This window comes from Helianthus annuus, chromosome 3, assembly GCF_002127325.2.
Source record: "Helianthus annuus cultivar XRQ/B chromosome 3, HanXRQr2.0-SUNRISE, whole genome shotgun sequence".
Lineage (NCBI taxonomy): Eukaryota > Viridiplantae > Streptophyta > Magnoliopsida > Asterales > Asteraceae > Helianthus > Helianthus annuus.
In genome coordinates this window covers 157,894,544-157,911,979 of record NC_035435.2, presented here as the reverse complement: position 1 = coordinate 157,911,979, position 17,436 = coordinate 157,894,544, and the positions used below count along the sequence as shown (strand labels likewise).

At 36.0% G+C, this 17,436-nt stretch overlaps 1 protein-coding gene across 1 annotated transcript; it reads right to left on the bottom strand.

Annotated features, from left to right (window-relative positions):
- Positions 1-12,212: 12,212 nt before the first annotated feature.
- LOC110930219 (B3 domain-containing transcription factor NGA1) lies at positions 12,213-13,949 on the bottom strand. The gene has a single exon (XM_022173469.2). It carries the CDS (start codon positions 13,570-13,572, stop codon positions 12,400-12,402), a length of 1,173 nt encoding a protein of 390 aa, XP_022029161.1. The 5' UTR covers positions 13,573-13,949; the 3' UTR covers positions 12,213-12,399.
- Between the last annotated feature and the right edge of the window lie 3,487 nt (positions 13,950-17,436).

Genomic DNA, 17,436 nt, shown 5'->3' with positions numbered 1-17,436 from the left:
TCAACTTCAAGGTGAGGCAAATCTAAACTTCCGAGATGCTCAACGAGATCGTGTTTTAGCCTCCAATGCGTGTCTTCGTCAATGAGCTCCGTATAGGCTGTATCATCGAAGACGGGTTCGACTGGAGGATCTTGAATATGAACCGGTGCTATCGCCCTTCCGTCGTCTTTTATAATCATGTTGTGTAAAATAAGGCACGTATACACGATGGACCTTATCTTTCTCACCGTTTTCGAACGCATTGGACGATTTAGTATTCCCCACTTCGACTTTAACACACCAAACGCCCGTTCCACATCTTTTCTTGCGGCCTCGTGTTGCCTCTTGAACTTTTTTTCGTTCGGGTCGTGTGGATATGGAAAAGACTTCACAAACACGGACCAGGTAGGGTAGATCCCATCAGTAAGATAATACCCGCGTTTGTATAAGTGGTTGTTCACTTGAAATGGACAATTTGGCGTCGTTCCGTTTCGTTGAGCAAGAAATAACGGAGATTGTTGCAGCACGTTGATGTCGTTTTGTGAACCCGCTGGCCCACAAAAAGCATGCCAAATCCACAAATCTTGAGACGCTACCGCTTCTAACATAACCGTCGGGTATTGATGATCGCCTCTCATGTATTGTCCACGCAATTCTGTGGGGCACATTCTCCAGACGAAGTGTGTACAATCTAGACTCCCTAACATACCAGGTAGGTGATGCCTCTCCTCATGAGCCTGATACAATAGCGCGATGTCGTGGCTCGTTGGTCTACGTAGGAATTCACCGCCATACCTTTTACATACCGTCTCGCAGAAATATTCAAGGCACTCACGAGAGGTCCTTTCAGACATATTTAAATACTCGTCCCCCTCGTCTGGTGGGTTACCGGTTGCAAGTTGTTTAATTGCCGAAGTAACCTTTTGCAACGGTGTAAAGCTTTTCTTCATTCTCCCGTCTAAGCCTTCTTGAAACCACTCGTCATACGCTTCCACGTCACTAACAATTTTTAGGAACAAAGACTTGGACATACGAAACCTGTGACGAAAAGTATCTTCATTAAATTTTGGATTTTCATCAAAATAATCGGCCATGAGTGTCTCGTGGCCCCCCACACGATCTCGACGGACATAATTTTTTTTACTAGACGATGCCGTGTCTAGTAGCTCCGCTTGTTGGATGAGATTTTGGAAAAAAATTAAGCTACTATCGCTTGACGATGCATCTCCATCATCGGGAAAGTCGGGTAGGGTAGAAAGAAACGGAAGCTTGGAATCCATTTTGTGTTTGAAAGATTTGAGTTTGAGAGTTTTGGTGTGGGTTTGAGAGTTGTGAATGTGGTAAAAAAAAATGAATTAGGTTGGTTAGATATATATTGTTTAAAAAAAATTGAATTTTTTTTTTTTAAATTTAACCGTTTGTCAACGGTCCCTTTCGAAACTTGTGCCATCTTCACGCGGTGAACCCACACCCAAAACCCACCCCGAATCGGGACCCCGCGGTGATGGCGGCGGTGTTCCCGATCGGGGAAAGGCCTCACCAATTCACTCCCCGAAGACGCCCCGTACACCCTTAAAATAAGTAGTATGTTTTAATTCCTTTCACACATAATCTAATTTGATTTATGTATTAGATCTCAACACCTTATATGATTAAAGAAATCGTCTAGTTTATATAATGGTTAAGTGTTTTATAAGTTTCTTCCTAATATATTTCATGTTAGATACAAACCGAAATTACGAGCCTAAAAAAATTAAAAAGGGCCTCAAATTTTTAATTCGCTTTGCGCCTCCAAAATTCTAGGACCGACCCTGACCATTTTACACGATGAAATTTCGCCGTTCAACAAAAATTGTGATTAGATTAATTTCTCCAATCAATACATTAAATCCAACAAGATAAAATGTCTACATAATTTTTCTATATATAATCTTTGCAAAGGTGATACATGCGCAGACGATAATGAATTGCATGCTTTAATTCCTTTCTTACCGAAAGATTATCTCGCTGATGATTTCCCATATATCTCTAGCTTGATCATAGCAATAAATAAACTATGTTAAAAGAAAAGTACGTATTATTATTAATTGAATTGAATTTATCAAAAAGAGAAGAACATGCATGTTCAGCTTTATAGAGTATACTGCTCAGTGGACCATTGGACCAATCTCAAAAGATTTCCCAAATTAACTCGACTTCAATTCTTATTTCTTATTTCTTTTTTAGTTTCTGTTTTCAAATACTTATTTGGAAAGGTTTCCTCTCATGGAACCGACCGCACAACAAATTATGTGATTCTCGTTATATTGCAAACATCCTTGTGTTCTTAGTAACCAATCAAATATTCACATGTAGATAAGGTAAAACCAAAATTTAGGTATGTGATCGAATGAACCTTTTTCAAAAGCGTTTGTACATTTTGAAAAGGTTATTAAAACTATTAGTTGTCATTTTATATATACTTAGAACTATGGTAGCCATGAAAAACTGTCGAAATGCCAGGATGTAACCGGGATCATATTCATCAACCCGAGGCTCGATATGAGGAGCTACATTTGCTATAATTGGTTGGAAGCACTTTCAAAGGACATATGCAACACCTCACTAAATTGAATAACTTGATATTTCCTCATGCCCCAAGCTTAAAAGTATGTAATATCTTTGAGTAAGCTGCCATTTTAGTCCCTGAGGTTTGGTGACTTTTGTCTTTTTAGTCCAAATATCAAACCTTTTAAATCTGTGTCCCTATGGTTTCACTTTTATTACCCTTTTAGTCCAAAAATCAAATCACCTCTTATTTGACTATTAAAAGCTAGTTATTTTGTCTTTTTCTTCAGGGGCAAAATTGTCCATCTCAATTTATTATAACATATTAATAATTAAATTAATTATACTTAATTCATTTACCCTAATAAATATACACAGCAGCAGATTATATTGCCCCCAAATAACTTCATCTTCCCCAAATAATCTCCCCCGAAATCGCCACACACCAAACTCTAATCCCACAACAATCTTCTTGATCTTCTCCCCTACAACGACAATGGTGGTTTGCACATGTGGAGCCCCAACCCAACTGAGAACATCCTGGACAACACAAAACCCAGGTCGTCGATTGCATCGCTGCAACAATTAGGTAAAATTGAATCGGTTGACTTTACAACACTGATCTGAATAATGAAATGATTAAGCACGAATCACCATTTGTAGGTGACTATTTGTTGTGGCATCAGGGAAAGAAAGAACCCTATAATTGAACAAGTCAGTATGTATGATTTAAAAATTGAGTAAAGATCACACACAGATTTAAGTGTTTCCAAGCTGAATTATGTGTCATTTTGTTTGTAGAAATGTCCTTCTTGACGACCCAATTTTTGGGTGACATAAACACTCATGTTGCATTCCAACTTATGGATGACAACTTTTCATTTTTAGGTCTGAAGTAAACACACACCTTATAACTTTATCCAATATTCACACGACGAAACCCTTTATACACTGAATCAATTTGGGAAAATGATAGAATTATTCAACCATACCGCTTCCAGACATTTATCACAAATGTTTTTTGCAGTACTCTTCTTTCATAGCAGCTAAAATCCTCGTAATCATCCATTGGAGAAGATAATTGTCTTGGCAAGATGATCGCAGTGGGCGATTTTAGGGGAAGATGAAGTTATGAGGGTAGGGAATTAAGATAAGATGAAGTTATTTGGGGGCAATATAATCTTCTGTATATTTATTAGGGTAAATGAATTAAGTATAATTAATTTAATTATTAATATGTTATAATAAATTGAGATGGACAATTTTGCCCCTAAAGAAAAAGACAAAATAACCACCTTTTAATAGTCAAATAAGAGGTAATTTGATTTTTGGACTAAAATGGCAATAAAAATGAAACCACAGGGACCTAGATTTAAAAGGTTTTAGATTTGGATTAAAACGGTAAAAGTGACCAAACCTCAGAGACCAAAATGGCAGTTTACTCAATATCTTTTAGTATTGTAATTCACATGTTGTGCATCCTGATTATTTCGTTTTCATAGTTTACTTCATCCTCATAGCTTCTACTAGCATTCCAACATTTTCTACGAACCCGAAATTATAGTCTACGGTCAACCTCACTCACGACACTATATGGATTGACACTTATTTGAGAATATAAGTATGAACCCTGGTTTTTGGACTGCCATGTTGTAGTGTACTGAATTCAGATGTGTGATGGATCCTAGTAGTGGTGGATTTAAAGAAATTTGGGAGTATTCAGATAAATTTTTACCACAGATTTATAAAGTGAGGAGATTTTTTTCTACCGTATATTCAAGGGTATTGTGCACTTCGTCAAGAAAGTTGAAGGGTAGCCCGTACACCCCCTAGGATACACATAAATCTACTATTGGACCCTGGCTTATTGATCAAGACATAAAAATTACAATACTTTTATTTAATTAAAAAATAACAACAACAACAACAATAACAATAATAACAACAACAACAACAATAATAACAACAACAACAATAACAACAACCATATATGGGAGAATATAACCTAGGTTGTTCCGTTTAAATACTAGATTATGTGTGGTTAGCATTAGGCTGTAGTGTATGGGGTCCGTCCCCATCCCCGTCGAGGTTCGGCGCCGGCGAAACACCACCCCCCCATCCTGTCCTCTCCGTCGTCCTTAAGACGTTGGCGATGATCCAAAAAAGTGGGCCCCCCTCTTCAAAAGTTACCGTTAAATAAAAAAAATTAATTTCCAATTTAAACTTAAAAGGCAACGGTCATAAATCCCAAAATATATAAATTTCAACCATTTTTTCACCTCCATTCACCGTTTTAACCCCTTTTTCTCATCTCTCTCCCATTATTTTTTATAAATCATCTTCCACTTTTATAAACTTATATTCTACCATGGATCCCTTCAACAACCCGGACGTCCCCAATAACCCGAACAATCCCAACAACCCGACCCAACCGAATGTTTTCTAGGTTCCGGGATATTATCCGACGCTCGAACCGAACCAATTCTCTCAATATTCGTCAAATGCCTTTGCCGCATTCCAACACTCACCGAACCAATTCTCTCAAAATCAAGCCCTTCAACAAATGATGATGCGTGGTGCTTTTAATCTCCAACCGAACCCGATGCGGGGTGCTTTTAATAACGATGGATGTCGATGAGTATCCCGAGCCGAAACGTTTGATGTTGAAAAACTACAAACCGACATCATGAAGAAGCATCAAATTATTTAAGTATATGTTTTTTTATTAAGTTTATGTTTTTTTTATTAAGTTTATGTTTTTTTAAGTCTATTTTTTTATTTAAGTTTATGTAATGTGTTTTCAATATTAATGAAAATATTTTGTCAGTTTATTTGTTAAATGTTAAAAAAAAAAGTAGAAGATTAAAAAAAATAAAAAACATAAAAGTGGTGGGGTAGGATCATCTAGGACCATCCTCCATACCCTCTAGTTTTATGGGATGGACCATCCTTGGGAGGACTATGATGTGGCCTACGTGGCGGATCATCCTCCAAGGGAGGACCATCACCATACCCTCTAGCCTTAGAAAAAAATAGTGACCACTGATGACGTCAATTGAGTTTTGGTATAAATTGCCGGGTAAATTACACTTTTCGTCCTTTATGTTTATAGCGAGTTGCAATTGGTGACCTTTAACTTTAATAATTGTAGTCACAATCCTTTATTTGAACAACCTGTTACACCTTAGGTCCTTTAACCCTAACCTGGTTAAAACTTTCATTTAAGTGAGGTCATGTACATCCCATATGAGGGCAAAACAGTCATTAAAAAAAAGAATGTCAAAAATATAAACCTAAACCATCCCTGTACTCTCTCTCTTTACATACCCAGATCCAAACAAGCAAGAATGCACTTTCATATACTCATCAGCCGATGAATCACAGTTTCCGACATCAGGATGCAAAACTCTGGCTAATCTCCAGTACGCCGCCTTGATCTCCACCGCATCGGCTCCGATTTAATTCCGAGCACATCGTAGAGTGAAGATTGATTAGTAATCCATTGAGATCTGGTTGAAAACGATGTCGTTCGTTCAGCTGTGGCGAAATTGACAGAAATTGGAGACGATTTAGGTTGTCGATGGACGGTGAAATTGGGGGAAGTGAAAAGACATCACTGAACTCATTGCATCTGGAACGGAAATTGGCGGTGTTACAGTTGCTGCTGCAGATGGTGACGGTGGTAAGGCAGCACCTGCAGCCGCTGCCGAGAGCCAAAGAAAGAGGAAAAAGAAGACGAGGAGTCTAATGATGTAAGCATTTCTTTTACTATTAATATTATTGTGTCAAACTTAACATGTTTGACAAATATTTATCGACATATTTGATTGTGTTTGATTTGCAGGGATTGGGATTTGGTTGATTTGAAGGGATTGTGTTTTGAGTTGCACTATAGGGGAGAGAGAAGAGAGCACAATGGAGACGATATGGTTTAGGTTTATAATTTGACATTTTTTTTTGTTTTAAATGACTGTTTTGCCCTCATATAGGTTGCACATTACCTCACTTAACTGAAAGTTTTAACTAGGTTAGGGTCAAAGGACCTAAGGTGTAACAGGTTTTGCAAATAAAGGATTGTGACTGTAATTATTAAAGTTAAAGGTCATCCATTGCAACCCGCTACAAACATAAAAGACGAAAAGTGTAATTTACCCTAAATTGCCTCATGTCCGAATCTCGTAATTTTAAGTTTCTTTGAGCTTATTAAATAACTGCCTCTCTTGTCAAGTCTTTATTAATAGAAGATGTAATTGTGAAAAATAACTGCCTCTCTTGTCATGTCTTTATTAATAGAAGATGTAATTATGAAAGTGATGTAAGATTAATGAACAGGATTTTTTTCTTCCTAACGGTAAAGGTGTGTATCCTAAGACTGAAGGGAGTGGGGCGACTCCCCCACCCGAGTCGTCCGGAGTCGCCTGGAACACCGCCCCCTTGGCGTCTTGGGTGGCGTCCCCCTCCAGTCCGTCTCCAGCAGATTGTCCCAACTTTTTCATTTCCCATGCATATATCCGTTGGCAACGGATAGTTTGGCTGAAGTTTTTTATTTTTTTTTTAATACATCCCACCTTTATAAATAATACCACATATCAAACACATTTTTACCACAATCTTCTCTCAACTCATCAAAATTTATACCAATCTTCTATCAACTCATCAAAATGTATCCCCACAACATCCCTCCTTTCAACCAAAATACACAATCTTCCAATCCACAACCCGATATGGCGGACCCAAACATTTTAAATAACCCCGACATGACACGACCTTACTGGAGCCGAGCTCGCTTTAGCCGAACAAATGAAGCAAGAAATTCGAGAAAAATATAACCTTTGTTGATTGTATTTTTTTATTTTTGTTGATGTATTTTTTTTTTAGTTGATGTATTTTTTATTTTATTGAAGTAATTTTTTATTGAAGTATTAGTTTTTATTTACTTTGATCAGTACTTTTATAAAAAAATAGGACTTTTTTATATCTTTTACATAAAAAAAAGACAAAATAAATCAATCCACGTGTCGCAAGACGCCCCACCCAGCAAGGTTGCCCCACTCCCCCTTTTTTGGTCAAAATCCTCTAATATGACGTGGCGCCACGTGTCGCAAGACGCCCCATCAAAAGGATGCTCCACTCCCCTTAGTCTAACATATGGGGCGTTAAAACTGACATGACATGTTAACTAGCATTGCATATAACAGTCTTCTTGTGTTAAGGAGCGTTAAAGATGTTACTTGTTAACATGTTAACTAGATGTTAAGAGACTGAACTAAATTTTTATTTTTTTTAAACCAAAAACCATTAAAAATAATATTGGATGGAGTTAACGGGATTAGACCATTTTCTTAAAGTAAAGTGAAGTGATATGAGAAAAATGAATAAGACCATTGGGTATGGGGGAGGATAGTCTCCAAAGGACTACCCGCCATGTAGGCGCCACATAATCACGAGAGGAGGATAGTCTCTTTGGGAACTACCCAAGGGTGTGGGGACTAGCCAAGACTACCTCACTATTAATAATATATTAATATATATATATATATATATATATATATATATATAAGGATGAGAGAGAAGCTGCCATGGGGGGCCACCAGCTTGCCCCGTCTCAGGCGTCACATATCCGACGGAAGTGCCAAGGACGGCCCCAAGGGGGCGGTGTGGGACGTGGCTAAAGGGGGAACGGCCCTCTGCCGATCCCCAATGTCGTACCTAAATAGAGTTGAGGAGAGTTAAACCATACCTAAAGCCAAAGAGCATCAATAGTTTATTCTAACAATAGAAAGTTTAGGGAATTATGAATTATCAATTTATCATATAGCATATAATCTTTTATACAACTTTCCTTTACACGCCATGTAATACATATTACTTTTTAGAGTTTATTTAACGGGATCCTATATGTTATATTTCATAACTTATCATTTTTATATATTTATATCATTTTATATTATTGTTAAATAAAGGCTGTTTATGTACACACATATATATATATAGGTAAAGGATCCTGTAAAAAAGACTAAAAGTGTGAGAAAGATAAGAAAGAACCTACACCATTAGATTTTTGATCTAATGGTTTAGATTAATAGGGACCAAATTGTAAAATTTGTTTTATTTTTTGGACTGAATTGAAAATTATAGGGGTAATAAAGTCTTTTAGATCCATTCAAAATAGGTAACTGTAATCAAAATCCCTATAATCTCTCTCTCTCTCTCCAATCGCACTACCTCTTTCTCTCTCTTTCTTCTTGAGTAGCGATGTTGATGTCCGATTCCAGCGATGTTGATGTCCGATTCCGATGTTGAAGGGTGGTGATCGGAGAATGAAGAAGACGACTGAGGACGAAGGCCGGCGCCAGCGATGTTGATGTCCGATTCCGGTGTGAAGGGTGGTGATCAGAGAATGAAGAAGACGACTGAGGACGAAGGCCGGCGCCAGCGATGTTGATGTCCGATGGGGAATTACGGTCCGATGTTTGATGTCCGACGGGCGATGTTGATTTCCGGCAGCAGTGGTAGGACAATTATTGGTGGTGCAGCAGTGGTGGTGCCGGAAGTGGCAGTGGTGGTGCCGGAAGTGAAGAAGATGATGCAGATGTGTTGTTTTTTTCTTTTACTGAATGGTGTTATTTTTGTGTACTGAATGGTGTTTTTTTCTTTTCTGAATGGTGTTTTTTTTTTCTTAATGGTGTTTTTTTACTGAATGGTGTTATATTCTTGTACTGAATGGTGTTTATTTTATTTACTGCTGAATGGTGTTTTTTTGTGCTGAATGGTGTTTTTTTGTGCTGAACGGTGTTAAATTTTGTGCTGAATGATGTTATTTTTGTGTGAATGGTGTTTTTTGTGCTGAATGGTGTTATGTTTTGTGCTGAATGATGTTTTTTTTTTGTGTGAATGGTGTTTTTTTGTGCTGAATGGTGTTATATTTGTGTTGAATGGTGTTATATTTTTTCTAAATTGTGTTATATTTAAAACACCATGTATGAATATGCTCTGAATGGTGTTATATTTCTGGACGGTTATAATTCCTTAAATTAAGGATTTTCTCTCTCCAAATCCTTAAATCAAGGATTACCATATTTAAATTTGTTAATGCATTTACAATCCTACCCTTTTCAATTAATTTTAATCTAATGGTTGAGATTCTTTCTTACCTTTCTCACACTTTTGGTCTTTTTTACAATAACTCCACCCTATATATATATATATATATATATATGTGTGTGTGTGAGAAATATGTTAAAAAAAATTATTTATGAATTTTATTGTTACTTCAAAATAATATATTTTAAAAAAATTTAAGAACTTGAAAATCAAAATAGCTAAATAACAACACATAATAGTACTTGATTAACTAAAAAAGTTATGGACGTGTATATAAATTGCTTAGTTACACTACAGTATAACTATTATATTATAAACTAGTATTAAGCCCCTGCGTTGCAGCAGTTGTCATAAAGTGTATTAAGTAGTAGTAATACTATACCATTGTCAGCGATCACCAACACAGGAAAAGCTCGTAAAAACAAAATAAATAAAAACAGGAAAAAATAACACCGAACGAAAAGCAGACGTAAAATCTTTGAATCACGCACGCTCGTAGCTGAGAAATTAAACCGAAATGTAAAACATAGAAAAAATAACTAAGTTCATCCAGGACTCGCGTGTTGGACGAACTTGCCAAACGCAGAAAAATAGACGTGACGCGACGGGCCAGTCAAACGGGAAAAATATATGTAAAAATGTTGAACCCCACACGTACGTTGCGGTGCGTTAACTCACAAAATTTAGAATGAACGAAAAACTTGGAAAAGATGAAAAGTATGGTGAACCAAAATTGAAAATAAAAAAGAGTTGGTATTAAATTGCAAAATATGAAAAACTTTGGGTTAAAAGTAAAAAGACAAAGGGTCTAAATTGCAAAATTGAACTTATTTATTAATTTTAGATAAAGATAAAGATAAGGATAAAAATAAGTAATATCTATATATTGGTTATTAATTAATATTAATATTAAAAGAAATTGTTAAACAAATATAAATGAAATTTATTAGGTTGAAGGAGATAATGCCACATGGAATTATTTGTAGTCATTTATTATAAGTTAGATTTAAATTTAAATTCTAGAGTAGAAGTTATATATAGTTACTACAGACTAGTACATCTTTTTAAAGAGTAACCAAAATGTCCATAGGTAAGAATAAAACCGAATGTGGGTCGACCTGCCGAGCAACGTACAATACATTTACAAGGTGGCACGTAGTTGTGTATTTACCACAAGTTCATGATCATGAGGTGTTGTATCAAAATTCTTGGCATGTGCCCTTTATGCTCTAATTTTACATTCTTAAGTAGCTCTTTTTTATTGAATAACTCATACATCTCCTAATCCTAATGTTAAATCTACACGTTTGTTCACCTTATGGTTTGAATCATTAATTTCACGGTGAGTAACTTTGATACCGCTAAAGGTGGAGGGAGTAGTGGGTTTGGCAAGATGGTTTTTATATGGTGTGACATGAGAAGTATGAGAAGCATACCACACCATGGGGGTGTGGCAAGTCGCGGCAAGGTGGAGATTGGCAAGGAGGTTGCACCAAGGTGGGTTAATGTCTTAAACCTTTGCCACTCTTGCCACAAGGGGATAGAGAGAGAGAGAGAGAGAGGCGGGCCCCTTGTTAAATTTTAGTTAGGTTTTTTCTTTTAATTTAATTTCAAAATTAGTTGTGACATGGAAAACGTACAAAAGCGTGCTGCAATTTCAGTGATTTGACAATTTGTGGCGATAAAAAGCAAGTAGCAGAAAAACTGTTGAGGAGAGAGGAGTTGTGACGTGAAGTCTAAACACTAAGCTAGAAGTCTTGTGCTTACCCTAAGCTAGAAGTCTTGTGCTTACTTAGCTAAGTTTATGTCATCAAGCTTTATTGTATATATGATACAGTTTTATATAAATTGTTTTATGACTCACTATATAAGATATGATAAATTGATAATGTTAAGAAACTATCATATCTTTTCGCTGTAAAGTTCTTTTACAACTCATCTCTTATATAACTCTTATTGATTAGATGTTGGCACACAAACACACACACAGGAAAACTTTTATCTGTGTTATGGCAGGAAGAGAGAGAGAGAGAGAGAGGAGTATTAGAGTACCTGCGAATAGGAGCTACCTTCCAACGAAGGTGTTGCAGTGGACAGTGGCAGCGACAAGAGCAACGAACCTACAAAAGGTAATAAATAAACATACGAACAGAAGGCCCATTTACTGTGTTTATCTGACCGATCTATACCTTTCTTCGATCATTCTCCTTCTCATTGTACTCTCATCGGTTAAAAGTCTGCACACTTATTTCATCTTCATTTCCTTTCCTTTATTAAATCAAAACAAAAACTGCGCCCACCCATTGGATAATAAACAATTCACTTTAATCATCCACATACATTCATTCCAACAACTTGGTTACTTAAAGTCCACCATATATCATATCATATGTTCTTAACTAGATAATCAAATCTTGTAAAAAACTTCAATATTGTAGAGGGTAAATAGTTTAGAAATGATCAAGTTATTTGTTGTGTTCTAGTTGAAAATGAAGGCTCAATGGATTCAAGGAGTTGTTAGCACTTAATAATAATATCAATAATCATACATACAACGTAATATATAACCAATATCATAGTAATAGCAAGAAGTTCTGTAAGTGAATTTCACTGGAAAATTGTCCACAATATGAACTAGAATAATTAATATCATGAAGTACCTACAATCTTGGAACTTATAGTACCTCAAATTATAATAGGTTTGAGCTTCAACATCCGGGTGCTTAATCATCTTTATTTGACTTCATATTTCATTTCAGCTTCAGTGTGTCACATCTTCAAATCCAAAGACATATTAGAAACTGTTGAGTTTGCAATCATGTTGAAATCATGAGCAGAAGAAGCTGTTAACATTGCACTTTGATCAAATTCACTTTCTCCTCCATAATCAGGCTTCAATTGCAAGTAAGGGATCGTAGAAAACGAGGACGAACTGTCAACTGTGGCGTTTTCATCTGCTCCATCTTCCGAGAACACGCAATCCATGTTAACCCCAAACAACCGGAGCCGTCTTTTACCCGATACTTTCCCATGAACTGGTGGAGTTGAATGATCAGTTGATTCTTGAACAACAACAGGTGGTTGTGGATCAAACCCTAATCCAAACTGTTGTAATTGTGGTGTAATTCCAAACCCACCTTGTTGTTGTTGTTGTTGTTGTTGTCCAAAGTAACCAGATCTAGAACTAGTACAATTAGGGTTTCCATTTGGAGCATGAAGCATAAAACTATTAGGGTTTCTCCTAGCCGGAAAAGATTGCAACACAAGTGGATTACAAGGGTGGATAAAGTTAGGATTTTGAAACAAGAAAGATAGATCAGATGATGCAGATAAGTTATGTGATGGTGTTGAAGGGTTTACACGTCTTCTCCAATCTATAAACAACCGATCTTTAGCAGTAACACCTACACCTCTTTGAAAAGAAACAATATCTCCAGCATCAAGCTTTTTCTCCTTAACAAACCGGCTCCAACCTTTGGTCATAACATAGCTTTGACTACTGTTCCAGTAGGAGTATTGAAATCTCCATAGCTTTCCACTCCTGTCTTCAAAGTTAAGCAAAAGGCCCTTGTAGTTGGTTGAAGAATCCAATGGAAAGTACCTTTCAGCATGTTGTTTTGGGATCACAAGCCGGTTTAGCTTACCGACATCACTTGGAGTTACTACTTTGTCAAACATGTGTTCTCTTTCCACCAAATTGTAACCGCCTTCGTCGGTTTGATTCGACGAAGGTTCGCCACCGTCTGGGAGCCAACCGTGGTGGTGGTGGGTGTAGGACGGTGGAGAAAAGAAGGGTTCTTGGTGGTGGTGCGGATGGTGATGATAAAAAGAAGAAGAAGAAGTTAACAAGAGTGGAGTTGATGTGGGTGGTTGTTGTTCTTGTTCATTTTCTTGTTTCTCCTCCCCACTAGTGCCACCAGTGATCTTTCCCATAAAATTCATTGACTTTATGTTTGTGCAGCTAGCTGCAGATCTAGATGTGGAGATGAGTTAAACAAGAAAGAGTTACAGAGATGAATTAAGAATTAAGAAGAAGATAAGGGGTGGTTTTGAGGGTGTAGATTGGAATCAAGCTATACAAATAAAGTTGTCTGTCTTGGAAGGGTTCTACTCATTTATGGTACAATTCTACAGAGATGGGGTTTATTGAACTTCTGGGGTTCACATATGTTTTGAAAATCTTCAACAAGAAGTTAATTTTGGAAGAGGACCATGAGTATTACAGGAAAAAGAAACAAAACCAACCCACTTGGCTAATAATTAATAGCAGTTTAAAGTAAACAATGATCTTTCTCTCTCAAAGAATTTGCTAGGGCAACTTATCATTTAAGGTTACTTTAATTTAAAAGCATGTAAAAGTTTTGGTTTAAATTTATTAAGTTGTACTTATTATATACACTTATCAATATTTCAACTTTAATTACCATTCTAGCATGAGTTAATGAGTATAATTTCCTCTTTAGATGTCATACAACCATTCACTACATTAACTCCTCCCACTACAGGAAAAACATGGCATTATCGACGCCACCATTAGCGGCGACAACATATTTCAGCTGCGACGTCGGGGATCTTTAGCGGTGACTTTTGTCGCCGCTAAAACCCTTTTTCCTTGTAGTGATCCTTTACCTTGTTCATTTGTCGAAATTCAAATTCTACACATTGTATGTTGTCAGGGCAGGTCAACAAGTGGACAACTGAGTTCAACAAACAAATATTTTGGTTATAACCAAAGAGGTAGTGGTTTAGCGGTATCCAAATGACTTTCTCTAGAAGAGGTCACCGGCTAGAGTCTCGTTCGCAATAAAATGCCATGCGCGAGTCAGGCGTTTTACCACAGTAGGCCTTAGGGCGGGGGGTTTCCCCTGGAATTGGTGACAGATCCAGTCACTAGCATTGTCTACAATCCTGGGCGTAGGTGGCCCTTTACCTATGGGTGTACCCAGGTGGTCGGGCTTTGTTGGACGTTCAAAAAATCTTTTGGTTATAATCTAAATAACGGAAACATACTAAGGCATAAATAGTTTGTAGCGCATGTTAAGTTGGTTGGGGATATGACTTATAATCCTTCTCGCGCGGTCTTTGTATTTGTTTCGATTCGATCAGATGCGCAAATATATAGTTTCTTTCCCTTTTTGTTTACTACAACAATAGCATGGAACTAATTTAATTAGAGAAAAGAAAAGGGTGATGTTAGTTAACCAAACATACTGAGTTTGTTATTGTCATCCAAAAGCAAAGCTCATATATGCAACATTTATACTATTTTGTTTGCATGTGGGATCATGTCTATGTATGTACATAGTCCTAGTCCTGGTCCTGGTCCTGCTGGTCCTGGACCTGGTGTGTGTCTTAGGCCCGTTCAGATGAGCCAGCTGTTGTTACATATAGATGACCTTCTAATGCTATTACATGTTAACAGTATTCTCATCTTAAAGCAATCTGTAGCTCCCACAGATTTACTTGCTTACTTTATTGGATAATTTAATGCTACTGTTTATGAATAGATATACATATAAATGATGGAATATAATATATAATCTAGCTAGCTATATATGCTATTCTCTCCAATATTTTCTTGAAGAACATGTTTATTTAGTAAATGAATTGACGTGGTACAAAATAAGGATGGGAATTGGGTTTCGTAGAACAAGTCCAACAAGGGAAAAGATATGAAAATGCATCGTTAATTAGTGGTTCCAGTGTCATAATTGCGTGAGCGATCTACTCTATATCGAAGGGCTAAATTCCTTTCATTTATATTAGGCAAATCGTTCTCATAAATATAGCTTATTTATTTACTATTATTTTTTTTTTCAGTTTTGCAATTGTTGGAAATACGTACAGGTTAACCTGTCAACATAGTTTATTAACTTGTTCTTTCTTAATTGTGTTATGGTTATGTCTAGGCAAAGATGGTTTCTTTCATAGTTTCATAAGTCCGAGGATGTTGCTACTTGCTACTTATTAAGACTAGAATCTTAGATCTTGTTGGTGATTTTAATGTCATCAAACCATTTGGGTAATCGAGATTTACTTGAATTTGTATTTAGAAAATGGTGTTATTTTTAGTACCCTTTTTGCAAATGGTATAAAAAATTTGTGTGTTTCACATTTGGTGTTTTCGTAGTTCCTAACTCCAGGGTGATGAAAATTTAAACGAGAAACATAAGTCTATCATTATCTTTGGAATTTCTTACCTCAATCCGAACTTACGATATTAGGAATTGATACAAAAAATAAATAAATAAATAAATAAATACCCTAGGGCTCCGAAGTCCGAATTGACCAAAACCAACACACTAGGTTTCTGAAATCCAGATTGTGGTGAGAAATACCAAAGCCCATGACACACTCCTTTTTCATCACCCTGAGTTAGGAACAAAAATATTTGTATACCATTTGTGAAAGGGTGCAAATAATACACCATTTTTAAAACAAAAAAAAATTGATTTACTTCTGGACAAATGAAAAAACTAGAATAATATAACGCCCCAAAACCTGAATTATTAATCTAGTAGTATGTTTTCTTGTGTTATGGCATGAAATAAATTAAGCAAGTTATTTAACTTGGTTAGAATATAAGTTAAAAAGTAGGAAATGCGGTTTGTGACAAATGAGATCATATGGTAAACATGAGGGGCTGAAATTGAAAATTTGAATTTATGTTTTTACAAAATAAAAACCTCTGGATATATGTGTGTGTCGACATATACAAAAGAGAAGAATATGGTTCTCTTAAATCACTTTAAATCCTAAATTCGTGATGGAATTCAACCCCCAAATGTTTACATGATAAAGGATTTCTAATGATCTAATAATTGGAAACATAAGTTAAGTGATGGAATTTCAATTGATGATGATTCTTGGTTAGAGACTTATTGCATGATGAAATCTTAGGCTTTATTCATAATTGATATGTGAATCCACGTAGAATTGGTTGAAACTAATGACTAGAACTTGAATTAATGTTAATTTTGTAGAAATTTAGTAATTTGAAGGAGAATTCATGGGTTTGGAAGTGGATGTTGATTTTTGGGTATAAGCCATTATTATTCTTGGTCAATTTGACAAATAGATTGAAAGAAATTGATGTTTTGCTATGATTAATTTTTATTAAATGAATGGTACTTGATGTATGTTAGAAATATGATGTTTGATACCATGAGCTAGAAATTAAGCATGAAATAGTTGCACATTGTGCTTTAAATATGATATGCACACCAAGTGACTGATGAAATGTCTAGGTGATCTTAGAATGAGAATTTCTATGCAAGAACTTGACACATATGAATGAAATGTGATAATGTGATTTGAATGTGCAATTGATGAAAACGAAAGTAAATAACATAAGGAGTGTGTATTAGATGGGATTCATATTGAAATTGAGTTGATTGTATGATTTGGTGAAAGATATGCATTAGGAGTTTGTACCTTATGCTTGCATGGTGTGATGTAGACTATGTGTTTGATTAATTGCTCAATTGTGATTAAGAAGTGAATTTATGCTAATTGTGGAGCATATGAAGTTACTAGCAAGTAATAATGTTAGCATTATGTTGCATTGACTAACCTTAGTTTGTGTTGCAAATCGTAGAATCACGCAAGCAATGGTGTTATGTGGAATTGATTATAAGTGTGTATGTATGTACCTAAGTGATCACATGGTTGTATGTGTCCTACAACACACGAATGTAATGCATACGGTGTAATTGATATGGTCTAGTATATCAATATGGACATATACTTCTAAGTTGAAAGTTTATATACTTGATAGTTGACTTTCTGCAAAGTCAACGAATGTAG